General features: G+C 42.0%; 2 protein-coding genes across 4 annotated transcripts in view; one reads left to right on the top strand and one right to left on the bottom strand.

Moving 5' to 3' along the window:
* The window catches only part of NSUN3 (NOP2/Sun RNA methyltransferase 3), a 55,150-nt gene extending 27,791 nt beyond the window's left edge, over positions 1-27,359 (bottom strand). For 2 of the 3 annotated variants that reach the window (XM_038582510.1, XM_038582511.1), the window contains exons 1-5: positions 27,208-27,359; positions 26,253-26,362; positions 16,640-16,983; positions 6,345-6,499; positions 5,474-5,595 (exon numbers count right to left, since the gene is read on the bottom strand). In XM_038582510.1, coding sequence (XP_038438438.1) covers positions 5,474-5,595; positions 6,345-6,499; positions 16,640-16,983; positions 26,253-26,362; positions 27,208-27,219 — 743 coding nt within the window. In that variant the 5' untranslated portion in view covers positions 27,220-27,359. Of the gene's footprint in view, positions 1-5,473; positions 5,596-6,344; positions 6,500-16,639; positions 16,984-17,305; positions 17,478-26,252; positions 26,363-27,207 lie in introns of those variants that run through there. The other variant, XM_038582512.1, reaches the window with a different exon arrangement.
* LOC106558148 (ubiquitin-conjugating enzyme E2 N-like) lies at positions 55-993 on the top strand (the record flags this gene model as incomplete). The annotated part of the gene is given in 2 exon segments (XM_038582498.1): positions 55-379; positions 382-993. Coding segments are annotated over 2 exon segments (450 nt in total), but the record flags the coding sequence as incomplete, so codon positions are not given.
* Positions 27,360-27,743: the final 384 nt, after the last annotated feature.

Raw genomic sequence — 27,743 nt, 5'->3', positions numbered from 1 at the left:
CGTGAGGCGAGGGGAGCCAGAGCAGAGGCCGAACTCGGGATCTGACTAGATGGTAGGCTGCCCCGCAGGATTATCAAGGAAACCCAGCGTTTGCTGGCAGAACCAGTTCCTGGCATTAAAGCAGAACCAGATGAGAGCAACGCCCGTTATTTTCATGTGGTCATTGCTGGCCCCCAGGATTCCCCCTTAGAGGGAGGGACTTTTAAACTTGAACTATTCCTTCCAGAAGAATTCCCGATGGCAGCCCCTAAAGTACGTTTCATGACCAAAATTTATCATCCTAATGTAGACAAGTTGGGAAGAATATGTTTAGATATTTTGAAAGATAAGTGGTCCCCAGCACTGCAGATCCGCACAGTTCTGCTATCGATCCAGGCTTTGTTAGTGCTCCCAATCCAGATGATCTGTTAGCAAATGATGTAGTGGAGCAGTGGAAGACCAACGAAGTCCAAGCCATAGAAACAGCTAGAGCATGGACTAGGCTATATGCCATTAATAATATTTAAAATCGATCTGATCATCAAGTGTGCCATCACTTCTCCTGTTCTGCCAAGACTTCTTCCTTTTTTGTTTGCATTTAATGGACACAGTCTTAGAAACATTACAGAATAAAAGCCCAGACATCTTCAGTGCTTTGGTGATTAAATGCACATTAGCAAATCTATGTCTTGTCCTGATTCACTGTTGTAAAGCATGAGCAGAGGCTAGAAGTACCATCTGGATTGTTGTGAAACACTTAAAAGCAGTGGCCCCTCTCTGCTTTTATTCCTTTCCCCCCATCATGGTTTGTATAAACACTGTGAATGAAGGTAGTTGTCAGGGTTAGCTGCAGGGGTGTGGGTGTTTTTCTTTATTATTATTTTTGAGGGGGAGAGGTAGTTTTATTTTAATTTTATGGGCTCCTTTCCCCCTTTTAATGGTGATCTAATTGCATCGGTTAAAAGCAGCTAACCAGTTCTTTAGAGTATGCTCTCTAGCCAAGTCTAACTTTATTGAGACACTGTAGATTGACAAACTTGATTGTTTGAACCAAAATGGGAACATTAAACATCACAGCCCTCACTAATAACATTGTGACTTTGCTGTCAAGTGTAGAATCCTTCCTTCAAGAAAAAGCTTGCGACCATTTTGTATGGCTTGTCTGGAAACTTCTGTAAATCTTATGTTTTAGTAAAATATTTTTTGTTATTCTAAAAAAAAAAAAAAAAAGTACGAAACTTCTTGTGTGTGAGTGACAGAGCTATCCTTGATGGGAAAATTTATATATTTATATATTTTTTTTTCCACTTTCTGGGGTCAGGGACATAAGATAAAAGAGAAATTATGGCTCACACTATCATTTTTCTCTTCATCTTTTCAGCCACCAGACTTAGGGAATTAGAACCATTCTCTGTGCCTATCGCTTGGGTATCCCGCTCTTTCTCCATGATCATAACAACTACACAGCCAAGGAACCCAGAGTTTAACTACTTTTGGTGCTCCCAAATCTCTCACAAGACCAAGCATCGGGGACAGGAAATGGAGAGCAGCTGCTCAAGGAAAAGACTAGGAGATGGCTGGAGTGATGATCTTCTCCAACTAATTTCATGATAATGTACACCTGTAGTGATTGAGATGTCAGTTTTCCACCTTGTTAATATGCTACTTAAATGACACAGGGCTAAAGCCATTCCTTTTGGGGAATAAGATGATGGGAGAGAGGAGGAGTGGTAGTTGTTAGGGCATAAGTAGGAGCCTATGTGAGGTCTGTATAAATGCCTGACCTTCACAATGATGACTGAAATGTTAAATGTTAAGAGAAATTTGTTAATTGAGGGAAAAAAAAAAAGCTAAACTGAAACTAAAACCAAGCTTTGGTTATATAAAAGCAATATAATTGAAATAAATAATGGAAATGCTTTATGTTTATGCTTAATGACTATGTAGCACAACTGTGATTATATCATTTTTGGCAGATTAACTTTGCTATAAATTTAATTACAGATTTAAATTCTAAATACTCAGTCCTTGTAATTTAGTGTTTTTAAACAATTACTGACCTCCTTCTATGTATCAGACATCAAATTATGTATTAGCAGTAAAAAGAGTAAGACTATCCCTGTTCCCAAGGGGCTTATAACAGTCTTGTTGAAGAGAGAGATAAGTACTAGGCAAATATTAAGCAAAGGGACTGACAATATATATTTTAAATGAAAGTAAGGAACTGAAGAGAATATCAATCCTAGTCCTAGGGAGTCAGGTAAGGCTTCAATAAGATGTCAAAGCTAATTCCTAAAAAATCCGGAGTTAGCCAAGAGAAAGGGGAGGGTGAGTAAGAACAACTCTTAACCAAAAGGAAGAGGAAATGCACCGGCCTCAGAAATGACACCACAAGGTGAGTCTGAAGAACTGCTCAGATGGAACACAATGCAAGAGAAGTCCTGAGATGACGAGGCAAATGAAGTAAGAAGGAACCATATCCAGAGAGGACTTGAATATCATACTAAAGGATTTGAAATTTTAATGGTAATGGGAACCACTGCAGGATTTCAAAAAGGAGAATGACACAATCAGGTTCACATTTCACATCAGATTTGCTTTACTGTGAAGAGTGAAGTGAAGCTCACACCCGGAGACATGGAGAGCAGTTAGGAGCCAACTGCAATGATTCAGATGACGGATGCTGGTGGCTTAGGTCAGCTATCAAGGGTGGATAGAATTGGATGGACTAAAAAAAAATAAAAATAAATAAATACATAAATAAAAAAGAATTGGATGGACTTGAGCAATATGTGACAGGTACAACTGAAGCATCTTAGCGACGGACTGAGTATAAAAGCAAGTGGGGGGCTGAAGATGGGTTTCTGACGTAGGCAAATGTCTGATGGTATGGAAATTACTGAGACACAGAAGAGGAAAAAAAAGAGGTAGAATAATGGAGTTTCTATCTGATTTTTTGTTTTGTTGATTTTGGAGAGGACAGAAAAGCATTAGAAATTATAAGTTGCCTTCTTTATGTGTCCAGGGGGCTTCCAAATGGGGATATATCACAGATAACTGAATATATAGGTCTGGGGCCAGGGAGTTTACACACATATGTGGGAGACAGCATGTTATATGAGTTGAAGCCATCAGATAAAGAGAGGAGAGCGCCAACATCAGCAGCCTAAGGAAACCCAGAAATTATAGGATAAGCTGCTTAAGAGTAAATTAAGAAAATAAGTAGGAAGATAATCAGAAAAACATATTATCACAAAAATCAAAGGAAGAGAATATTATTATAAAAAGGAACAAGCAGGGACACCTGAGTGGCTGTCAGCTGAGCCTCCAACTCTTGGTTTTAGCTCAGGTCATGATCTCAGGGTGGTGAGATCAGAGCCCCGGAGCCTTGTGTGAGGCTCTGAGCTCAACACAGAATCTGTTTAAGATTCTCTCTCCTCTTCCTCTACCCCCTCAAAATCTTAAAAAAAAAAAAAAAAAAAAAAAAAAAAAGAAAAGAAAAAAAAAAAAAAAGGAGGGAAAATGCAGTCAACAAAAGTCCAATGCAATATGAAGTATAAACTGGTATAGCTATTTTAGAGAAAAATTCAATACACCTAAATGTTTGATCCTTAATTCCACTTCTTGATATTTAATCAAGAAAAATGTTAGTTTCATGTCCAATGAGATAAATCAAAGCGTGGTTTGTAAAAGAAAAAAAAAAGGAAATAATGTAAGTATCCAAAAAATAGAGGATTGAATAGAATATGACAGACTGACGCTACTTAATAGTTTGCAAAAGTTGAAGAGAACAAAGTATATCTACAAGGAAAAACTAAGAAAAATTAAGTACAAAAGAAGCAAGTTTCAGAACAATATATACACAATGATAGCAGTTATTTTTAAATGTATTTCTCTATACACATGATAGTAAAAACAGCTATAGAAAAAGTCTGGAAGAGTGTACAACAGTTAACTCAGTAAAGAAAGCTGGTATTTGGTTGGGTCCATGGCAAAGGGGGCCTTTTGATTCATATTTATTGAGTTTTTTACAATGAAAATGTTTTCATGTAATAGTTATATAATAAAATACATCTAAAAATGCTATCAGAGATTAAGTAAAACTGAAAAATATTTATCAATTTAATGGGTCTTTAGTAACTTTAACAAGCATAAATTTGAGAAAATAAAGGGAACAGAAAACAGATTACAATGAATTGAGACAAAATGGGAGGGAAAGCAGTAGATAGAATAAAAAACAAAAAGCTTGGTAATGAACAGGGAAAAAAAAGAGGTGAAGGAGGATTTTTCATAAGAAAGAAAAATGGTATTCTTGGAAAGCCTGGTTATTTAATCGGTATTTTTTAAAAAAAGAAGACACAATGCTAATAAACCATCATAAAACTTACTGTCTGTTATAAGGTATAGCCACAGCAAGGCCCAGAGTAGCTGGAATCATTAAGAAGCCAGATCAAGAAAGTTTAGATGAGAAAGAAGTCTTATATCAGGATGTATGCAACATGCCAAAGCTAATAACCCAAGAGGTGCGGGGAGGGGTATAAAATTCTCAAAACATCTTAGGGTTTAGAAGAGGAAAGGCAGACACTGGAAGCATATAAACAATTTAACTGCCAGATAGGTAACATTTAGAAGAAGCCTCTCGTGGGCACTACCTGGAATAGCCGTATGAGCTGATTTCATTATTTAGTACAAGAACAAGACTACATAGCACTTGGCTATAATACTTAGGTACTGACATGTATTCCTTGTTGTGCAACCGTCGGAAGGTGGACATAAACCTTGTTGTCAGCAGTGCATAAGAAATGTTAGTCATTCTCATTCCACATGTAAGACGTAACAGGTGTAATGCATCATTAAACTATAGTTTAAATATTCCAGATAATTTTTGCTCTGCATTAAACAACAGGAATTACTTGGGAGTAGGGTGTAAGTACAAATCTCTTTTGAAACCAGAAAAGAATGTCCCAAAATCCTCTGTTTGGAAACAAACAAACAAACAAACAAACAAACAAAAACAATGCATCTCTTGGTGATCACATGCTTCTGGAAAATTCTTTGAAGGTAGATAAGTGCTAACAATGAACTATGACTTCCTAGAAGGCTGACTCATTTAGAACAATGTATCCATTACCAAAAAAATACATCCTGGTCCAAAGCTACGATGCGGGGCACTGTTCAGGTTCTGGTTAAAAAATAGGGTGCTGAGCCCTGGGTTTGAGATGGTCCCGATATGCAAATAACTTTAAACCACAGTAAAATCACATGTGTTCCTTAAAAGACAATGGTACTACAGTACTACAATTCACTGAGGGGGCGGAGGAGGGGGCGGCAGGGCCTACAGCATGAGGGCTGAAAGGAAAGAGGTCAAGAATTTTCTGGATACAGCTTTTGGAAGAATAGTTACCAACTCCTACACAGAGACCCTCTGGGGAATTCTCTGTGTCATGGCGTGTCATTAGAAACCAGAATAAACTGTTTTATGAATAGCCCTCACCTTAGGAGTTCTATCTGCAGAACAGGCAAATTCCTCCTTTGGCTTATCCTACAGGCTGCCTTCTGAGAATCTGAAGAGAACAACCAACTCCGATCATTGGAGCATGGAGCATCAACTAACACCTAGAGGAAAAAAGGATATATAATGCACATGTGCACTGAAGATACAGTCTCAGATGCAAGATACATGGAGTAGTCATGTAAAACATGACAAAAAACAGCTAATAAAGACATCTCTTTCAAAATCAAAAATATACTATAGTAAATTCTTCATGACATGTCTTCACTAATACTTTACATGAAAATTCCCTGCACACTTTTAAGGTTTGTTTTTTTGGCGGGGAGAGGGAATAGGAGGACCAAAAGTCTACTAATGTCTACTCATATTTCATATTCTTGACGACTACAGCAAAAGCTTCTATAAAAGTTACTCATTTTAAACAGACATTAACATATTTCTGAACTCTCAGCATTTATTTTTGAGAAGTAATATTTCAATTTTGGTTTGCTGAAATGTTCTCTTTTTCTTCAACTGTCATACTCAGATAGAAAACGTTTCCAAACTAAAGCAATATAGTGTCTACGTTTGTGCATTGACCCAAATAATACCGGATCTTTTCCTGAGTATCTCTGAGGTACCTGGAAATAAAGAAAACATACAATAATCCCCAATCCCAATGTTACTGCTTCCTTTGAAGCATGCTGAGCATCCAGCAAAAACCGCTTCCTTGTTCACTTTATCAAAATTTCCCAGAGCACCAAGAAATTGCACCAGGCTGTGTCTGGAAGCAGATGGAAAACAACAACAACAAAGCAACGTCACAGCGGGACCACCGGGAGCCCGTCAGTTTGTCACAGTGTAATAACAGTACCTTGTCAAACGTTCCTGGCTGCGCATCTCCCAGGTCTCTGCCGTCCAATTCAGACACTTTAATTACATCTACCAACGGCTGTGGGATGAAAGATTCTAACGTCTGCTTCAGCCACCTGAATCTCAGGCCATCGTATTCGTTACAGTGAAGATAACCTAGATATCAAGGATTAAAAAGTTTTAAAATGGATACAATGGAATTGCTAAGTTCCTACTTTTTTTGAGCAAATAAATTTCAGAAAGAAACCAATTCATCATAACTATGCAGAAATAGGGTACAAAGGGAAATACTACGATTATCTTTGGTTTTAAAAACAGCAACACACACAAACGCACAGTAGTCATGCCTACACAGCCTGTCGGAGCTTAGCCCAGTTACTCCTCCAAATGTAGTCATGGATTCCTAATGATGTGCTACACAACCAACACCTCAAACCCACAGTGCTCCCCACAAAGCTCTTAAGAGCAAGTGCTCTGTTACTGGGACAGAACATTTTCATTTTAAATAAAAGAAGGTACACAGTATGTGGAAAAAAGCATGTCAAGTGCTGCTGGCTCTACGGTAAGACATGGGCTCAAATCAGGAAGTGACTCGGGAAGTTACTTAGCTCTCTCTAAGTCTCAGTCTCCTTACGTGTAAAATGGGGATTGTACCTAGTGAAGGGGTTCAGAACATGCCTCTCCAAAATATGCCACTTCGGCATCTTATTTTGAGTTAAAGGCACTTGAGTAACAGATGCAGGAAGGACATTTCTACCTTCCTTTCTCTTCCCAGAAGGAGATACTCTACATATACTACAAGGAAAGAAATACCTTATCACCAGAGATGGGGAGTCGGGCCAAGAGAAATCTATTTAACAATATGTTAAAAATCCTTCCTGTCTTCTCCCCGACATATTTTAGTTATTTCCCACAACTGGCACTCTACGTTCAACCTCGTACATAAGCACTCATGCTTGACCACTTTTGTGGATCTTCCGTTTCCTTGTGGCAACTCCCATGTACATGTAAAATTTTACTAAACAAAATTTGTGTGCTTTACTTCCACTAATCGGTTTTTTGTCACTCCCAATGAGAAACCCTAAGAGGACAGAAGAGAAATTTTATCTCCCCTACAACAGCTACCTTAAAAATTGGTTGCTAAGTTTAAATGTGATATTTTGATGACATATCTAAGCATAGGACTACAAAGGAGTAATAACAAATGTTCATTTTACTTACCAACAATTCCTGAGCCCTTACTCTGTGCTAGACATTGCTCTAAGACTTTACATGTAGGGACACATTTAGTCCTCACAAACCTATGAGATACGTTTACTGTTGTTTATATTTTACTGATGAGGAAACCCAGACCATAAGCCCAAGTTCACAGAGCTACAAGCCCCTCCATATATCAGAGCCCGACCTGCCCTTAGGCATCTCTTAAGCACCATGCTGTACTCCTCGGTTCAGAAGGCACATAGCAGCAAAAAATAAAAAATTAAAAATTAAAAAAATTTAAAAAAAGAAGGCACATAGCAAAGGGGTTCATTCCCTAACCTGTGAAATAGTTATCCTGTCTTTCCTTTATTTAAATACATATGTATATGTAATATTTATATGTATTTATTATGTAATATGAATTATGATATATAACGTACACATACAAGCATATTTTTAAATGGTCAAAAGTAGAACATAAAAAAAAAAAAAAAATCACCTGGAACCCAGTCTTCAGATAGCCATCTAATACTTCGGTAATCATACTACCATACCACATCCCTTCATGTGTATACCTATATAAAATCTATATAAATGGAATTATATATTTCCAGTGTCATTTCTTCATCTCATTTTTTACGTACTCTCTCTACCAACTGCCCACCTACCCCATCAGAATGAACCTGAATTATAAACCCATATATATGCCAATACTTTAAAGTCAACTGACAAGTCAACTGACAGAAATATAAATAATTTTTAAAGGTTACTAAATAGTACATGAAATGGATGAGCCACCCTTTACTCATCCAGTACCAATCACTGGGCATTCACATTGTCATCACTAATAAAATTCAACTAACATCTTTATACAGTTGTCCTTTCATAATATGTTTTTATTATTATGAGAACATTCCAGAAAAATGGATAGGTTTGGGCAGGGGAATTTTTACTTTTAGTATATTATCTCATCCCGTCACCAAACTCCCACAAGACGTGTTCTTATTAATAGTTTGATGTGGGATGTGATGTAGTATAATAATCTCTGATCTCTAACACAACTGAACATCTTTTCATTTTCTATTTGCCATTTGGTTTTGCTTTTCTGTCAATGCCTATTCTTACCCTTTGCCTTTTTTTTTCCTGTTGCACTATTTGTATTTTTCTTACTAACAAGTAACAATATTTTCATTGTATGAATATTAACCCTTTTTCTGCCATCTGATCTGCAAGGGTTTCTTACATTGTCTTCTGAATTTATTTGTAGTATCTTTTTTAATTCATATATTTCACGATTTTTACGTCAATCATATCACTTTTATAATTTCTAGGTTTTTAGTCTTTTCAACCACTAGATCTTCAGGTCTGATTCAGCTCAACATTCACACAGGTCATGTTTTGCATCGTCCTACAAAGGACAGAAACCACAGCTTGCTGAGAGGGAAGGGTGACACATTCCTCTTTCACGGAGCACCTTGTAATTCGGTAAGTTGGTAATTTAGGTGCAAGAAGAGAAGATTCACGTTGGGCAGGTGTAGGAGCTGTCCTGACTTAAAAGCTTCATGTCCCACAGGAGACATCTCTTCTAACAACTCCAAGGGTGCAGCTTCTGGATGCCCATGAGGGATGCCCAGTTACCAGAATCACTGTACTCAGGAAGGCCCAATCAAGGCCTCCCCATCAAGTCTCTGGAGCTTATTTATTCTTTTTCTCAGTGCACATGCATTTTAACAGAGTCTTTTTTATCATGAGTAATGTTGCCTGGAAACATAGTGACAATCTGTCAGGTTACCAGGGAAACAAAGCTAGAAAACCAAATGAAGGTGAAATTCTAAAGTAGATGGGGAGATATTTTTATAAACCTTTTGCTCAAATATCTGTATGAATCTATAGATAATATATGTATCTACATGTATAAATATATATAAAATATTTACATGTATAAATAATGTTGAGGGGGAAATATTTTTATAAACCTTTTGCTCAAATATCTATATGTATAAATATATGCACACCTACATATCTATACATGTCAATATATATGTTTTCTCTGATTGTCACTCCTGATTAAAACGTTTAATGATTTCCTGTCATCCATTAAAGTTCAAACTACTGATTCATTTCAAGGTTTGTGGTAATGAGACCTCAAGACAACCTTTCAATTTTAACCTCCCACTATTTTACCAACATGCTCTGTGCTCCACCATATTTGACTCACTTGTCCACTTCTCATATATACTCTGAACCTCTCCTATAGTACTTCATAGTTTACCTCATGAGATGTTTGTGTGCACTGCTTACCTTTTCTACTACCACTGCACCACAATTTTTATATAGAAGGCACTCGGGAGATGGCCTCAATTTTATTGGGGGCAGGGAAAGGAGTAGGAAATCACCTTAAGGCTGCATTTGCACAGGTAATATACTTAAAAAAAAATTAGTTTATGTGTTTATTTCAGGGGCTTTTGGAAGATTTGCTAATGCAGCTTATGGACAGTTGTCTAAAAGCCTGAATTCACTAGAAAAAGACCTAAGGCAAAAGTTTCTATTATGGAGGAGATGCAACCCCGTGGAAGCTAGAGAGAAAAAAGGAAGAAAATCATGCCAAGAGGGAACACAAGTATAAGAGGGTTTGCAATCAAGCTGGCTACAGAACTGGTCAGCCTCTCAGGATACACTGATAGTCTGAAATTGCTGAGTCTTGGAAGAAACTTTGGGGTTTAGCGGAGTGGGGAGGAAGAACAATTAATCTGCGGATCTTCCTGTCTCCTGCCTCTCATTGGTTGAAGCCCATTCCAAGAGTTGGTAACTCCCACACACTTCATGTTTGTGCCACATGGCCCCTACAGGCAAGTGCTAAGGAAGCCAGAGAGTCCCAAGGCCAGTCACCGCAACCAGTCAGGTGTAGAGATTTCCTCAATTCATGGCAGTTGTTAACATCAGCAGCAGGTAACTGCAGGAACGGCAGGAATCTTTTCCAGGGTTTCTCCAGTCTGGAAACAATTCAAGTCTCTCAAGCCTTTAAGTAAGGAATGGGAGCAAACATGATGCCTAACACGACCGTGGTGGAGCATAAACTGGGCCAAGAGAGCTCCCCAAAGTCACACCTTGTCCCCATCAGATACTAAGAGACCCAAAGGAGTCTTAATTATTTTTCATTCCACTTCTCCTTTTTTCTGGTTTAAATATTTTATATTCCATTTCTATTATTTTACTGGTAAACCTAAAATTTTTTTTAAAGATTTTATTTATTTATTCATGAGAGATACAGAGAGAGAGAGAGGCAGAGACCCAGGCAGAGAGAGAAGCAGGCTCCATGCAGGGAGCCCGAGGTGGGACTAGATCCTGGGTCTCCAGGATCACGCCCTTTGCCAAAGGCAGGCACTAAACCACTAAGCCACCCGGGCTGCCCCTAAACCTAAAATTTTTAACATGTATATGTAAAAAAAAAAGTCTAAAGTGAGTCAACTTTACCATTTTTCCTAAAAGACATAAGAATCTTTTAATTCTCCCTCCTAAGCTAGATACTAATGTTACTATATATTTGGGTTTTATCTGGGCTCACATTTTTTAACTGCACAAAAAACATTATCATCATTTTCTTCTATAGTCATTGACTTTTAGATTTTACCCCTCTATTTCCCATCTTCTTTGTTCTGCATTTCTTCTTGTTATCTTTCATCATCCATTTACAATGGCTTTCCTTTTTCCTGAACCACATCTTTCAGAATCATTCATGACAAACTTACACTCTCTTTTTGTCTAAAATATAATGTCCATTTCACTTTTGCTCTTCGGGGATATTTCAGTGAACGTATTTCTGGATTTATAGTCATCTGTTCTTAGGACATTGAAAGCATCATTCCTCTGAATGCTAGTTTCCACTGTTACTCTCAAAGGTCAATCCTGTCTGTTGTCTTTTGAAGGTAAGCTGTCCTCTCTGGCTGCTCTTAAGATCTTCTCTTTATTTTCAGAGTTCTGCAACCTCATTATAATGGTCTGCACTGGCTTAGTTGTGCTCACACAATTTCAGAGGGTACTTCCATTCCTCCTCCAACACCAAAGTTGAAGACAGATGGTTCTTTCAGTCCCTTAGGACAGGACTATTTCTTCTTAGTTTACCTTACATGGAGGGTATACCATTTTGGAATCTCAGCTTTCTGTAAGCTAACCTCCTAACAGATGCTCTCTTGGGCAGGCTTTGTCTTTGTATTTTATTCCCACATTTTCATGAAGCAATGAAAATCAACATGCAAGTTTTTTAGGTTAAGCAAATGTTCACAAGTGAAAAACTAGCTTTGATGCTCAAATGATCTTCTATGTTCCCATTATCTCTTAGATTGTGATCACTATTTGGAGATCACTTAATGCATTTAAAAAGATTCTGTTTAACATTCTATCCTACATTTTTTAGTTGTTTTTAAGCAGGTGGGTTGGTTAGGAGACCTAATTTGTCGTTCTGCAAGAAACCAATTATTTCTGTATCCTTCACAGCTCCACATCTACCATTCAAGGCCTTGCACACATAATGTGTGCTCACTAATGTGGCTGACTTGATTTGAAACATGGCATTATAATAAAGAATATTTAAATTGCTAACATTGAAAATCAGGTCAGTTTTTCATTAAATTACAGCTTTGGTCAAGATTCACAATTCAGCATTTTAAAATAAGTCTCTTAGTTAAAATATAGCTTTATGTTATATTGTTTGGCCTAGATGTAGATTTTATTTAAAATTGTCTTAGATTGGTTAAACATTTCAAAATATATATCACAACCCAAGTTTCATATAAGTGTGTGTGTATACACACACACACACACACACACACACTAAGACTTACTGCATTGAAACAGAATTTACCTCATGCTTAAATAGTCAAAAAATAAACCAAATTTTGGTATTTCTTCATCTAAGCAGGAAAGGAGATGAATTTAACAAATACCAGAAAAAGTCATTAAGGCTTTCCATCTGTATGTGGCAGCCTTTGGTCCATGGAAAGAAACTGAGCTGGTAGTTTCATTTGTTAATTTGCTGTGGTACAATTAACTTGAAAAAAAAACCCCAACAATTCTGTCTATTTGCAATTCTGTTAGTTGTTCCTTGGAGTTATAAGCCATAATTATGATTATCTGAGAAATTATAATGTCCCTCTCAAGGTAAAAGTTAGAATAATATTACCCATATATTATTAGAAGTGCTAATGAAGGCTAATGGTAAGGTTCTTTGAGATATCTGGAAGCAATGTTACAACTTCACAACAAACTTAACGACAAATTTGTCCAAAAAACCACAGTTGACCATAGATTAAAATACACTTGAGAATACAACCATTTCAGATTCTGGTTTATTAAGCACCTGTTTTGGACTGGGCATGGTGCTAGTAGCTACAAACACAAAAAAAACAGTGAGAACATCCCCTGTTGTCAGGAAGCTTTCCAATGGGAGGATGCTGGACACATCAGCAGTTGAATAACATCAGGAGACCTCCAAACAGAGTCAAGTGCACATTTCTGAAATGTTCAGATCTGCCACGGAGATGATGGTCAATTAGGAGGTCAATTACCTCGGACAATTTAGGTTAACTTCTCTTTTTCTCAGTTGCATCTCTAAATGGGAGATAATAATGCCCAACTAATGGGGCTGTAGGGTTAAATAAGATCATGTACAACAGTGATAGTCACACTGTGTTCCTTTGGGCCCCAGGACTTCAGAAACATGTATATAAAGAAATACAACGTAAGACACCAGAAGTAGAGACTACTAAAAAATGTTTGAAAACATATTTATACCATGTGATTACTACGGTCTTGGCACACACTCAAGTATTCCAAAATGTACTTATTACTAACCAAACTAAAAAGTGCACCTAATGCAGGGAGTTCTGGAAGGCTTTCTAGGAAAGTTGACTCCTTAGTGAAAACCTGAAGAATGAAAAAAAAGTTGGCAGGGGAGAACGAGGGGGGGAAAGTGATACCTATAGTGTGTGCATGAGGCCTGAGGCCTGAGAGGGCAGGAAGCAGGATAAAAGCAAGTAAAGGAAGGAGACTTTCTAGTCTTTTCTACCACCAAAGGCTAACTAGATGTCAAAAACGTATTACTGGCTGCAAAGAAAATTTCATGGAGGTTCTGAGGACAGAGCCCTCAGCAAGGAAGCTGATCAAGCCACTCTACCAAGCTGGGTCATTCTTAGGAGGTTAATGCTTTCCTATTTAGAATCAGAATTGCTCGTTCTTCTTCTATCAAGACCAGGACATAATAAAGGTTGTGCTGACAAAAACAAAAACAAAACAAATGGACAATCCATTCCTAACAGGTGGGAGCAGCTGGACCAAAAGAAAAATAGGCTAATTTCTTTAATCGTCCTAAAATATGAGCTTTTTAATCATTCAAAGCTGTGAGCCTCTTGGCCCAGAATAAAGGCCAGTACTGAGCTAAGGAAATTTGTTGTATAAATGCACATTTAGCTGCAGCCATCATTTTAGGTTTTGCTTTTAAAAGCTTATTTTAGCATTGCTTCTGCATTCCAAATTCAAGCACTGTAGCTAACCTAATTTGGGCTTTGAGCATCAGCATGAAGACATCTGTACTTCTTACTAAACCATTATCATTAGTCCCACTTAGATGAAAAGCTTCTTTACTTGGAACACTGCCTGTGGTTCATTGCCCTTGATGTCAGAACAGGAAGATGGCTTCTTCACTTCAAACGCCTAGGATATATCAGTTTGCATTTGTATTCCTAATCAAATCACCTTCCCTATCACAAGCATGTAAAATACCTATAGCCTACTAATGAAGATAATTTAGGATTAAAATGCTCTCTCTTCAACACGGTACCCAAATTTGACATTTCTTTTCCATTTTTTTTAACAATACTAAAAACTCAATATTCAAAACTTATATAACAAAATAAGAATGAAAGCGAAAATACTCCTTATAACACGATTCCATAAACCTTCATCTCAAATTATAAAGATAATAAAAAAACCTTACAAAATTAGCCCTTTGGTTGTGGTTTTTCACATCAAAAAACACAGCAAGCTTCAATAACAAAGTTTTAATCGCAACTCTAAAACACACAGTATATTTTCTCCTAAATGCACAGTTAACTGATATATTTGTACCAATGCCTAGGACAACTGGATTCACCGTTCCCATAAAAGGTTTTGAAATCTACTTCAACAGGGAGTGCTCTCAAAGGAAGATACAAGTTAGCAGTCTTCAAACTGGGATATGCATGCCCTAGGGACACATCACTTTCTAAGGGATAATAAGGGAGACTGAATAGTTTTAAAAGAATCAACTTTTGGATCATCACCTTCCTGAAGAACACCTCTGATCAGGGCATCTCCCTTCGCAGTGACCCCTCACCCACCTTACACCTAAGGAGGCCTGCTTCTCACTCATCCTGAATCTCATCACAGCAAATCGTGCCAGGTGCAGACATTCACAGAGCACCAAACAAAGGCAGTGAAACACATGGGAACCTTGGCTGAGAAAGGGAACAGAGTTAAACGACCAGGCCTGGTAGCCTTTTGTAATTGAGATGGGTTGTAACCCTTTGCCTTCAACAAAATCAAAAGTGGGTCTAGAGTGCTCACCTAGCAGATCATTAAAATAATGCTTGATGAAAAAATATCGATGTGATCTGGGGTCATGACTCAAGATTTAAACAGCTCAGTGAAACTACTATAACACAGTTCCCACCATTTCCATCATCTTATCTATAATAAACAACAGCATCTGCATTTATAAAAATAAAACCATCAAACAAACAAAAATCAGACAGAACTGATGCTGAATCTTATCTCACCAAGCTATAAGTAATATTTATCCAGGGAAATCTGAAATAATTTTTTAAATCTCATTATCTAATTAAGAAAATAATGTATGATGAATGTTGACTCATTACTTTTAACAAAAATTTATATAAATGTACATTAACATACATTTCATCATTTTTATACCAGTAATGGTAGTGATAAGTTACTTGCAAAGAACTTTTTAAAGTCTTTGAGGAGGATCCCTGGGTGGCTCAGCAGTTTAGGAAGGGCCTGCCTTCGGCCCAAGGCGGAGTCCTGGAGTTCTGGGATCGAGTCCCACATCGGGCTTCCTGGATGGAGCCTGCTTCTCCCTCTGCCTGTGTCTCTGCCTCTCTCTCTGTCTCTCATGAATGAATAAATAAAATCTTAAAAAAAATAAAGTCTTTGAGATCTGCATTGTCTGGGGGCATGAGTGGCTCAGTCAGTTAAACATCTGCCTTCAGCTCAGGTCATGATCCCAGGGACTGGGACGGAGCCTCACGCTGGGCTCTGCTCAGAAGGGAGCCTGCTTCTCCCTCTGGCTGCTGCTCCCCCTGCTTCTGCTCTATCATATAAATAAATAAAATCTTTTTTAAAAAATTGTGTTGTCTAATACCATACCCATTTGCTGCGAGTGGCTATGAGCACTTAAATAGCTAGTCCAAACGGATAGGCGCTGTACACTACATGCCTATTTTGAAGACTTTGTTAAGAAAATAAAAATGCAAAATATGTCTTTAATAGTTTTTATACAGATTACATGTTGAAATAATATTTTGAACATACTGGGTGGCAATATATTACCAAAATTAATCTCAACTGTTTCGACTTTTTTTAATTACTTAAAAATTTTACATTTAATATGCACTTCACATTATATTTCTATTGGACAGAACTGCGTTATAACATTATGGTCCAATGATACAAAAAATAACTTTAAATGTGTATGTTTTTGCCGCCTAGAAGTATGACGAGATATCAATACAAGACTCTCAACCATAAAAAGTCAACCATAAAATAAAAAATCTTTGTTATTAGCTTCTCAGGATTCCTATTATCAGACAGATTCATGTTTACAAAATGAGGTAATTTTGCTCAAAATTACCTGCTAGTATTTAGCTGAAAAAAAAAAAATTACACTGATTCCTCAGCTAAAGCTTCCATTCTAACATACTGGCCTGGTATTCAGCTTTTCAAAGTCTGTGAACTCAATCTTAGACTTCTCGTATACTTACAAGTATTTTGTAACACACAGATATCTAAAAGTCGTCAATTTGCGAAAGAAAAGCACACTACCTGGATCAGCACACTGTAGCAGAGCCACCGATTTGCCTCCAGGAGCAGCACACAGATCCAGGACCTTCTCCCCATCCCTTAATTCCAGAGCCAACACCGGGAGAAGAGAGGCAGCGTTCAGGAGGTAGTATTTCTTTAGATTTCCGATTTGGTGTCTTTCTGAAGGCATTCTGTCTGGAGTCCTGCTGAGGTAGCACTGCATTGATTTAGGGTGGTAGGGCAAAGACCCCTGAGAGAGGGTGTGATAGCCCTTTAAATGTAAATTTTTTTCGAGTTCAAAGGAATAGTTGAATCGGTTAAGAAGGACAGCATATTGCCAGCATGCTGGAGATATGAGTACATCCCTAGAAAAAGAAAAGGGAAAGAATATTAATATCATATATACCAACACAATTTCATAGTACTAATCGAGTGAACGGGGTCATTGTTCCAGAGGCAGGATCAGCGTCACTGACTTTGCCGTCTTGCCATAGGCTCCTGCCGAGGGGCCCAACCCAGAACAGCTCTGATCCCGCCTTTACTTAAAACTTCGGTATATTACGCATCACGAGCTTTCTTTCTTTTGTATCAGTTGTGTCCATCACAGTGTTATTTGTTCTGATTATTAAGTTTAGGGGCCCCTTGAGTCCTGCACCAGAGAGGAACGCCGCACCTGCCCAGCCTCACCCCTCCGTGCCGAGCATCTTGCCCAGAGCGCCCGACTGGCTTCGCGGCGCGGCAGGTGTCCGAGCGTCGCACAGGGAAGCGGTTCGTAGAGAGAACGTTACCCCCCGAGACGGTTAATACTGGAGGGAAACGTCCTGTCGTCAGGGGATGGGTACAGGAGTGGGTGTCGGAGGCCCCCTGGCCGAGTGAGAGCTCGGGCAGCTCACATCCGCCGCAGCGCAGGTGGGCAGGCCCCGGCCCGGGGACAGAAGCCAGGGGTGCTTAGGGATCACCGCCGGGACACCACCCACCAGGCGCCCGCCCGCCCGCCCGCCCGCCTCGCCGCAGTCTCCAAGCCGCGCTCCGGGCGGTCACAGCTCCCGCCAAGCGACAGGGGGCACAGCGGGAAACGCGTGGCTTCGCGGCGGGGCCTCGGGGCGTCCTCACCGGTCGCGCAGGTCCCCAGGTCCCCGCCAGCTGCCGCGGTGCCCGAGCCTCGTGGGGCCGCCCGCGGAGCCGCTTCCCCCGTGGCCCCAGCGCTCCCGGAGGACGGCCGCCCCGGCCGGGGCCCTGAGCCGCAGTGGGCAGCAGGGCCGGGCCACCCCATTTCCAGCAAGCTCTCCGGGCCGCGCGGCCACCCCTCGGGGCCACCTGGGGAGCCACCGTGAACCGGCCGCGGAGGACACCTGCCGCCGCCGTCATCTCCGTCCCTCCTGGGCTTACTTTCCGAACTGGACCAAGACCTGTCTGGGGTTTTGACTCCTTTAACAGGGAAATCGCGGCGCGGGGGCGGGCCCCAGCGCCCTGCGGGGTGGAGGGGCGGCGCCCCACTGCACTGACTGGGGCCCGCAGGTGCCGCCGCCCGCGCCTCCGACCCGCCCGTGCCTCCGACCCGGCGGGGCCCAGGGTCGCCAGCCCAACCCGGGAGCGGCTGCTGTGGCCCTGCCCTCGCTCCCCGCGACGCACGTACGGCAGAGGCAGCGACCTTCAGAAATTCCTCGCATCCTTTACGTAAAATAAGAACTTGCTGAAACCACATTTCCTGACTCCTCCTAACCCGCACGCCCGCTGCGGGGCTCGACCCCGGGGCCCCCGGCTCACGCGGAGCCCAGGCAGACGCGCAACCGCCGCCCCGGCGCCCAGGAGCGAGGCTGCCAGCCGCGACCAGCCCCAGGAACAGCGCCCGCCCCCCCTGCCCCCCCGGAACCAGACCTCGGAGCGGGGGCCGCCGGGGGAGCCCTGGGAGCCCTGCGACCGAGACGGAGCCGCGCCCACCTCACCCTGAGCCAGCAGTAGAAACCACTAGAAGGCCGACGATGCTGACTGCCGACCTTCCGGGTACCACGGAGAGGCCTGCGGCTTCCCGCCCCGAGAAGGCAGGACTGCGTGGACGCGGGCCTCCGCTCGCCCCCTCCCCCGGCACCCGGGCGCACCTGCACACACGCGCGTGCACTGCTAGGAGGAGGATGCCCCGGGCTGGCGGGCCCACGCCTGCTCCAGTCCTGACTCCCACGCACGGCACGGGGACGCGCCGAGGACCCCGACCCGCACCAGGGAGCCCCAGGCTCCGCACGCAGGCCTGGCGGGACCTGATCCCCAGTGACACGAGTTCAGCTCCACCAGCCGCCAGCGGAGCTGGGACCCCCAAGGCCAGGACCTGCACATGCTGGCCGTCCCTGCACGGACGCCACGGGGGAGAAAACCAGGGACCCTCCGGCTCGCTGTAGGCTGACATCAAAATCTTCACAAGAGATTTAAGAACAGACTTCCCAGCATACTATAAAAATTGACATTTTAAAATATGAATCATACGACTTTTTCAAATGTATCCAGTGGAACCTAAATACCAGAGTGATTCTGAAACCCTTCATTGTCCGTTTAAAAATTCATAGACTGACTCTTCTGGAACAGGTGAAAGTTTTAAACTTTTTCTACTTACATTCTACTTCCCCATGTAACTCCATCTTAACACATTTTGTACTTGAAATCTTTTATTATCCTGTCATACTTCTCTGCCATAAACACATACGCGCATATACACTAAACTTGTCTTCACCGTGGCCTAAATCTCTAAGGCTTAAAACGGCAAATTCTGGATTCAATTATCAGTAAAATCTCTATCATAAAATTGATCAAAATACTATCATAGATTTGATAATTACTAAACATAAAAAGGAAAAGTGAGGGGATCCCTGGGTGGCTCAGCGGCTTAGCGCCTGCCTTCGGCTTAGGGCGTGATCCAGGAGTCCCCAGATCGAGTCGCACATCGGGCTCCCTGCATGGAGCTTGCTTCTCCCTCTGCCTGCGTCTCTGCCTCTCTCATGAATAAGTTTTTCTTAAAAAAAGGAAAAGTGATAAGAAATCAATGTCCACGAAATGAGACGTCCTCTCCCCCCCTCCCCGGTCCGCATATATTCAGAGATGAGTATCACCCAGGCCATACTGAGTCAGGGTTCAAATTCAATTATATTCCTATTTTGTATTTTTACAAGAGCTGAGAAAAACCTTCATTTAAATAAGTGGGTGAGAATTCAACGTATTTTGTTACAGCAACGTCTCCCTTTTTGAGTTGTATTTCTTTCCAAGTATATTCCCAGATCACTTAACAATGCATCTTCAAAAAATACTTTAAGTGATCTGTTAACAACTTGATTGGGGCTCCTTTACTTTTGTTAAAAGCAGAATTTGGAAACCACCTGTCCTGTCAAAGAATGTGCTAGTCATCAGTCATTTACTTTCTAAACCCTTACAATGACATTCCAGTCTACAGCATGTGGACATGTTGTCAACCTGGAGAAATGTAACGTGGAAGCATCAGGATGGTGAAAGTGCGTCCTTTTTCTGCAAGGTGACAGAAAGACAACAGAAAGGCAGGTTGGGAAAGAGAACACTCCCTTAGGCACATAATGAACAGAGTGATTCTGTGAAAGAGCCAACGTGGAAACTGAAAATCTAGAAGGGGACTGCTATAACTTGCCTGCCCACACGTATCCCTTGAAAAATTGTATAATGTATTATTTGGACAAAGTTATTTGATGTTATTAACCTTCATTCAACTTTTCTGTGATTTTACTCTACTCCTTTGTATTCATTCTCTGTTCTACCTTCCTATATAATAGTGAGGATTAAGTATCATTTTATCTAGGTATTACTAAGCACAATTGGTATAACTGTCGATTACAAAATTACCAATTAAACTTTTACGGTTAAAAAAAATAAAAATCCCTTTTGTTTTACTGCTGTTGGTATCCACCAGAGGGTGCTCATTCTATCACTTTAAAAGTAGGACTCAAATGATTCAATCAAGTCATGGAGGTACACCTAAGCACGTTTATGAGACTTTTCTTTTTATTCTTCAGAGATTTTTTTTTTAAGATTTTATTTATTTATTTGAGAGAGAGCGAGAGCCCGATGCAGGGCTCGATCCCAGGACCCCAGGATCATGACGGAGCCACCCAGGCGCCCCCATTCTTCAGAGACTGTAATGATGAACTTGCCTGCCTCCTGCTCTTTCTCCAGCATTGTTTCTTTAGTGCCTGTCGTAGAAAGGCAATCCATGTCCGTATCTGTTACCCACAGTGCCCCAGACAGGAAGTCCCGAGTGAAGGTTTAGATTCCTGGCAGAGACCAGCACAAGGCTGAGAACACTGCAAACAAGGAGCCTCTGGATCGGGAGACATGTGCATGCACTCCCAGGCTGACACTCTACAATGCTCACAGGAGACACTTTGGCCATTCAAATTGGTACTTTCTAACTTCTGACTTTTAAAGGGGCTGAGAGTTACCACTTCGTAGGTATTTGCACAAATTAAGGTTGAATATTTGTGTAACGTTAACATAAGAGATAAAACAGAAATAGAGATGCTGGTTCATTTCTGTTTCCCCAACCACCCCATTCCACCCCATTCAGATTCTGCTACTGCAGTCTGGCTATATAATAGTTTTTCTCCACTGTGTGTGAACTCTGCATTAGTGAGAAGAGTGTGTTAAAAAAAAAAAAATTACAGACAAGCCAGATTTAACTGAGGCTCTTGTTTCACTTTCTACAAAGTGCACACAAAATTTCCAAAGTTCATATAAAGATTTCCAATGAGGGCAGCATATATATATAATCCATCTTTGTGCCCTACCCCTCCACCCCATGCTTAGCACAGCGCCTGGTTTATAAACACTAAACTATAAATAAGTACATGACTTGCTCAAGTCTTAAGGTACTGGTTCTTCAAGACCCTCCCTCGTCAGAGAAGACATCTTGAAAGAATTATAATAGCTGTTATCAAGAAAACGCAATGGGAACACAAAGGCAGAAGCAATTTTGTCAAGAGTCTATGGGACAGCTTGATGGAGGCTTGGATAACAACAGTAACAGTAATAAAAATAACACCCAGGGCTTACCACATGCCAAACAGTACCCTAAGCACTTTGTATATGTAGAAAACCATTTTATCTTCCCCAATAACTATATGAAGTAGATCCTATTTTACACGTAAGGATGGTGAGGCACAGAGATGCTAAGTACCTTACGTTAGGTCACCTGCTACGAGGTGCAGAGGTCGGATTTAAACCCAAGCCTTAACCACTATACAGAGGGAAAAAGGAGAGGGTCATTCCAGCAGAGGGGATGAAGGATGAAGGAGCCTGTCAAGTAACAACAATGTGCTCAGTCCACACATAACACTGCAGACAGAGGGGCTCAGGAGGCTTCTGTCCCAGGAGGGGCACGACGGGGTATGCCAGCACTGGGACACTGTGGGACAGGGCAGCTGAGACAACCCCCAAGGCTCCCCCAAGCGGGAGCTGTGCTTCACTGCGCGAGTGAGCCAACTTCCCTATACCTGAGCGCTCACATCTGCACAATGTGAACACCAGTAGCTGCCTCGGAAGGCTGTGCAAAGGATTCCGTGAACATCTGTAAGGCGGTTACAACACTGCCTGGGACAGGGTCATGGAAGCAGTTGCTAACTGAGCCGACAAATACTGGAGATAGGAACCATGGAGGGGCTATGGCCGCATCCCAAGGAAGCAGTGACAGATAAAAGAGAAATCCAAATTAAGAAATTTCTCAGGAAGCAGTAGACGCATTTGGAGGGCATTTAGCCCGATAGAGGCAGAGCAGTGGCATATGGCAGTACGCGGTTTGAGGGTCCGAACCATCAAGGTCAGCCAAGGTGAGAGCTAAGTGGTACAGAGGACAGCAGTGCTCACGGCGAGAGGCTTCCAGGAGTCCCCTCCCGTGGAATCACAGGCAAGGACGACTGTTCCTTCAACAACATGTGACCACATGCACAGGAGTACTGCCAAGTACAGGGCTCCCCAGAGGCCTGGACCCTAGATTTTATTGGCGCCCAGTCCCACAAACATCATCACCGGATGAATGCTTAGCGCCCAACTCCTCTGGAGGTCAGAGCTGGGAAGCAGGCCCAAACGGGGCCCGTAGCCCCCACCGGGAATCACACTGTCGGACCTTCCGGCGCAGCCCAACCACCCAGGTAAACAAAGATGCCTTAGGCAGGACATTCCAAGGGCTTAGAGATAGCCTCCCGGCAGCAGAGGGCAAGTGTCAGGCATATTTCTGATTAAGGTGCATTGTTTACCTTGAAGGTGTGGAGGAAAAAGGGGAAACATGGACGGTGACACCCTTAACAGGGGAGATAAAATATGCAACTGGGCCCTGACAACATAGGAGAAGGAAAAAATAACATGCTTTTGAGACTGCCTAGTATCGAACTCAGTGAAGTCACCCAAGATGCTGACTAGTATGGAACAAAGCTTAGGGAGGGCTGCACAGAGTGAGATGGCAGCACGTTGCAGGGAGCTGAAAATCCCAGCACAGAGGGGCGTACCTGCAAGATAACGTAGGCACCGGGCGAGCAGCACCCTAAAGGGCCGCTCACAGGGCGATTTGTAGAACAGGTTATCAGAAAACAGTAAAATTTCAATACATATGAAATCTTTCCCACTAATCTCCTACAGGAAAACTAAAAATAAGTGAATCACTTTCTAGACGGAAGACAAGAATGTACTCATCTTTCTCTGGAAGTGAACAGACTCTGGAAGCAGGACACTATGTCTTCCAAATAAAAGTTGAAAAAAAAAAACCCCACAAAAATATTTGCTCTCAATTCCCCATGCCATCTTCCAAGCTCAGACTACTTTCCAAGCTCAGCCTTTTTTGCCCAGGGCAAATCCAGCACATTTATGCAAAACTTAAATTACCATGAAAACCCAACAAAAAGGTAGATGAAGCAGAAGGCACAGCTAATTAAATGGATTTGAGGTTCACTGCTCATTTTGTTTAGGGTCAAACAATACTTTATAAATCTGTCTGAGCACATTAAATAGAAAAATAACTCATTACAGAGAAACGGCAGCCACAGGACTATACAATCTGAGGACAATATGCTTTTTAAATTTTTTTTTTTAATCATCCATGAATGCCTAATTACACCCCAGGTGTGAGAAGAGGGGTTAGCAGTACAAGTTCTTGAACCAGAAAGCCTAGACACACATCCCTGCTCTGACACTTACTAGCTGTCCACTTGAGCAAGTCACCTAAACTCTGTGGAGTTCCATCATGGGAAACAGCACTCAGAGCTTTGTTCGGAGAACCACACAAAGCCAATCCCACCTGGTGTGCAATATGCATATTATGTGGTTGTTGGGACGTTCTATGTGGGTGACTTTACATACGAAAGACATAATGCATCCGTTATGCTTCACTACCATTTTTCTTTCTTCTCTGTGACAGAAGACACCCACCTTAAAATCTAATTTTGAAAGAAAAGCCACAACAATGAACTACTTTTTTTTTTATAGTATTTGAGTTCCTAAAACCATGTAATTCGCTCTCAAATTATCTCAGAATCACCTGAGACTTTATTATGTTCAATACTGAATCCGTTTTAAAAAGTGCTCAAAGCTGTCCCTTGTAAATAAGAATGTGTTACTGAGCTGATCCAAGATGAGATTAATGACAATAATGTGACTCAATTCCATTGTCTACAGCCACATAACGTTTTTTGCCTGAGTAAAATGTACTGGGCTTTTGCCTCCAGCTTTAGAAGCAGTGCACCCTCTTCTTTCAACCTAAATAACCTGGTTCTTTCTGCTAAAGTAACTCCTGTTAAGTTACTAAGGCCTGGCTTCTCCTCCCTCAAGCTCTGTTAAATAAGACAAGGTACTCCTGCCTAGTTCTATCACGATATTTATGGAATTAACAGTTTATATAGTTTTAACCAGCCTCCTTTTCCCCCACGAATACCAGACTGCAAGAAGACTGGATATAGGGCACAGAATATATGTAGAATGCAATGTAGCCAAGGGAAACGAAAAAATGAACTATGAGAATATCAAGATAAAAAGCTTCTGCACAGCAAAGGAAATAATCAACCAATGAAAATGCAACCTTCGGAATAGGAGGAGATGTTTGCAAATGACATTCAGATAAAGAGACAGTGTCCAAAATCTATAAAGAACTTATATCACACTCAACACACAAAAAATAAATACTCCAGTTAAGAAATGGGCAGAAGCTATTAATAGACACTTTTCCAAAGAAGACATACATCCAGGTGGACAACAGATTCATGAAAAGATGATCAAAAAAAAAAAGATCATCAGGGTAAATGCAAATCAAAACTATAATGACATATCACCTCACACCTGTCAGAATGACTAAAATGGACAATTCAAGAAACAGAAACTGGTGAGGATGTGGGGAAGGGGGAACCTTCTGACACTGTCGGTGGGAATGCAAACTGCTGCGGCCACTACGGAGATTCCTCAAAAAGTCAAAAATAGAGCTACCCTATGATCCTGCAATTGCACCACTGAGTAGTTACCTAAAGGATACAAACATACTGATTTGAAGGGGCACGTGCACCCATATGTTTACAGCAGGATTACCAACAATAGGTAAATTATATGGAAAGAGCCCAAATATCCTTCGAACGAAGAATGGATAAAGAAGGTGTGGTGTATATACAACGGAATAATATTACTCAGTCAACAAAAAGAATGAAATCTTGCCATTTGCAACAATATGGATGGAGCTACATGTATTTATCCTAAGAGAAATAAGTCAGCCAGAGAAAGACAAGTACTGTGTGATTTCATGCATATGTGGAACTTAAGAAACAAAAGATGAACATGAGGGAAGGGGAAAAAAAAAAAAGGAAGCAAACCGTAAGAGACTATTCTCTATAGGCAACAAACTGAGGGATGGGCTAGATGGATGACGAGTATTTCGGACGGCACATTGCGCTGAGCACTGGGTGTTTTATGTAAGTGATGAGTCATTTAATTCTACTCCTGAAACCAACACTGTGCTATATGTTAACTAGAACTTCAATAAAAATTTGAAAAGAAAAAACTCAATGTAAAGAACCCATGGAATAACACTCTGACCAAAGGCAGAATCACTGAACAAATACCACTCATCTTACTTATTTCTATGTAAGAAACATTTGTTTTCCATAACACATTTAAAGAATCTGTAGTGTGTGTGTGTGTGTGTGTACACACCTGTTCAAAACACAGCATGCCAAAGACACAGGGAAGAAATATGATGCCCAAATAAAGTGACTCTAGCTAAGTGAGAGGAGCATCCACTTTCAAGATTTATTGTATTATCTTCTGAATTCCAGATACTCGTCAAATACCCACAAAAGTTTTAAGACGTTTCTGTTACACTATAATCAATTTTGTCAAACTGGTGGACATTCTTCTTTCCAAGATCAAAATAATTGCTCAAGGCAAGGCCATCACAATTTTCTCCTATTACTAAAAGTTTTCTTTCTCCCTTTTTCATTTTCCTATGATTCTGTCTATTTCCTCACAGTTCTCTTCTTTAGCATCTGTAGGAAAAGGGCAGCCAGGTTTAGATTCCTCTTTTATCCTCGCAGCACCCCTCCCCAAAGGACTTATTTTGTGTTTGACCATAAAGCATCAAGAGACGAGGTTTACTAACCTTACTGTATTCCAGGCATCTCCAAGTTCTTTGGAATACTGTTTTTCAAAATGATCCAATACAACTTTGCAAATCTGTTTTGCCAGGTTCCTCTCTGATTTTGCTTTCAGCTATGACGACAAGAAAAAGCTGCTGACACAATCTGATATTACAAATTTATTAAACTTCAAATGAGCAGTTATTTTCTGAAGAACGCGTTTTATGATTATTGATACTTCTTGCAAGGGAGCATGAGGGTTTCTTCAAATGATCATTGCAAATAATCTAAGCAAAGGTTAAAGAATTTGTGGCCGTAGGAAAATTAGCGGCCCTCGCAGAAGAAACTGTGTCAAAGGAACAAAATTAACTTAATTAAGCCCCTCCAGGCGTTAACATTAGGGGAAACTGGGTGAAAAGCCTATGGGAAATCTGTATTATCTTTGCAACTCTTGTTAATGTAAAATTATTCTAAAATGAAAAGGTGATTTTGGAAAAAAAAAAAAAAAAGTCACTTGTTTCCTGTGGAAACTCCTTCCGATTCTATCTCCCGGACTCACCCGACGTTTAGGGAGGTGTTACTAGGTAACGTCCTAAGCTCCCAGGAGAGAGCAGGACCCTCGGCCTTGGCCTGGCGGAGCTGGCATTCCGCTCCGGGCGGAGGGAGCAGGGAGGCAAGTCCGCGGGCGGCTGTGAACCTTGGGAGTGGGAACCCTAACCCCCAATCCCAACCTCTAACCCCTAACACTAACCCCTGGGAGACCGAACCCTAACCCTAACTCCAACCTCTAACCCCAACCCCTAACCTCTAACCCTAACTCCTAACCTGTAACCCCGACCCGACCCGACCCCGAGGACCGAGAGCGCCCACCACCAAGCGTCCCGGCACCCCGCCCACTCCAGGGCTTTGCCCGGGAAGCCAGCCAAGTCCCCGCATCCCCCCCCCCCGCCCCGTCGGCCCGGAGGTGCCAGCCCTCACCCGAGTCAACATTATCCCGCCGGGAGATGCCCAACAAGACGTCCCCGCCGCCCAGCAGCACCTAAGCGGTCCGGGAGGTCAGGCGCACACCCGCCTTCACGTCTACACCCTGCTCTTCCGGTTCAACTTCCCGCGAGATACCCCTTGCCCGCGGTATCGAAATCTCGCCAGAAATGCTGTAGGTCCCGCGAGAGGCAGGCCCGCCCCGTTGCTTCCGCCGGCAGTCGCAGAGGCGGGGCTTGGTCCGGGGGCGGGGCCACGGCGCGGGGCGGGGCTTGGTCCGGGAGCGGGGCCTCGGCGCAGGGCGGGGCTTGGTCTGGGGGCGGGGCCTCGGCGGGGGCGGGGCTTGGTCCGGGGCGGGGCCTCGGCGCGGGGCGGGGCTTGGTCCGGGGGCGGGGCCTCAGCGCGGGGCAGGGCTTGGTTCGGGGGCGGGGCCTCGGCGCGGGGCGGGGCGGGGCTTGGTCCGGGGGCGGGGCTGCCGCGGGCCGGCGGTCGGGCGAGGCGGTCGGGGCTCGGTCCCCAGGACGGTCGGTGTG

This window comes from Canis lupus, chromosome 33, assembly GCF_011100685.1.
Source record: "Canis lupus familiaris isolate Mischka breed German Shepherd chromosome 33, alternate assembly UU_Cfam_GSD_1.0, whole genome shotgun sequence".
Lineage (NCBI taxonomy): Eukaryota > Metazoa > Chordata > Mammalia > Carnivora > Canidae > Canis > Canis lupus.
Note: the sequence above shows the minus strand (reverse complement) of the source record. Positions and strands in the feature narration are given on the sequence as shown.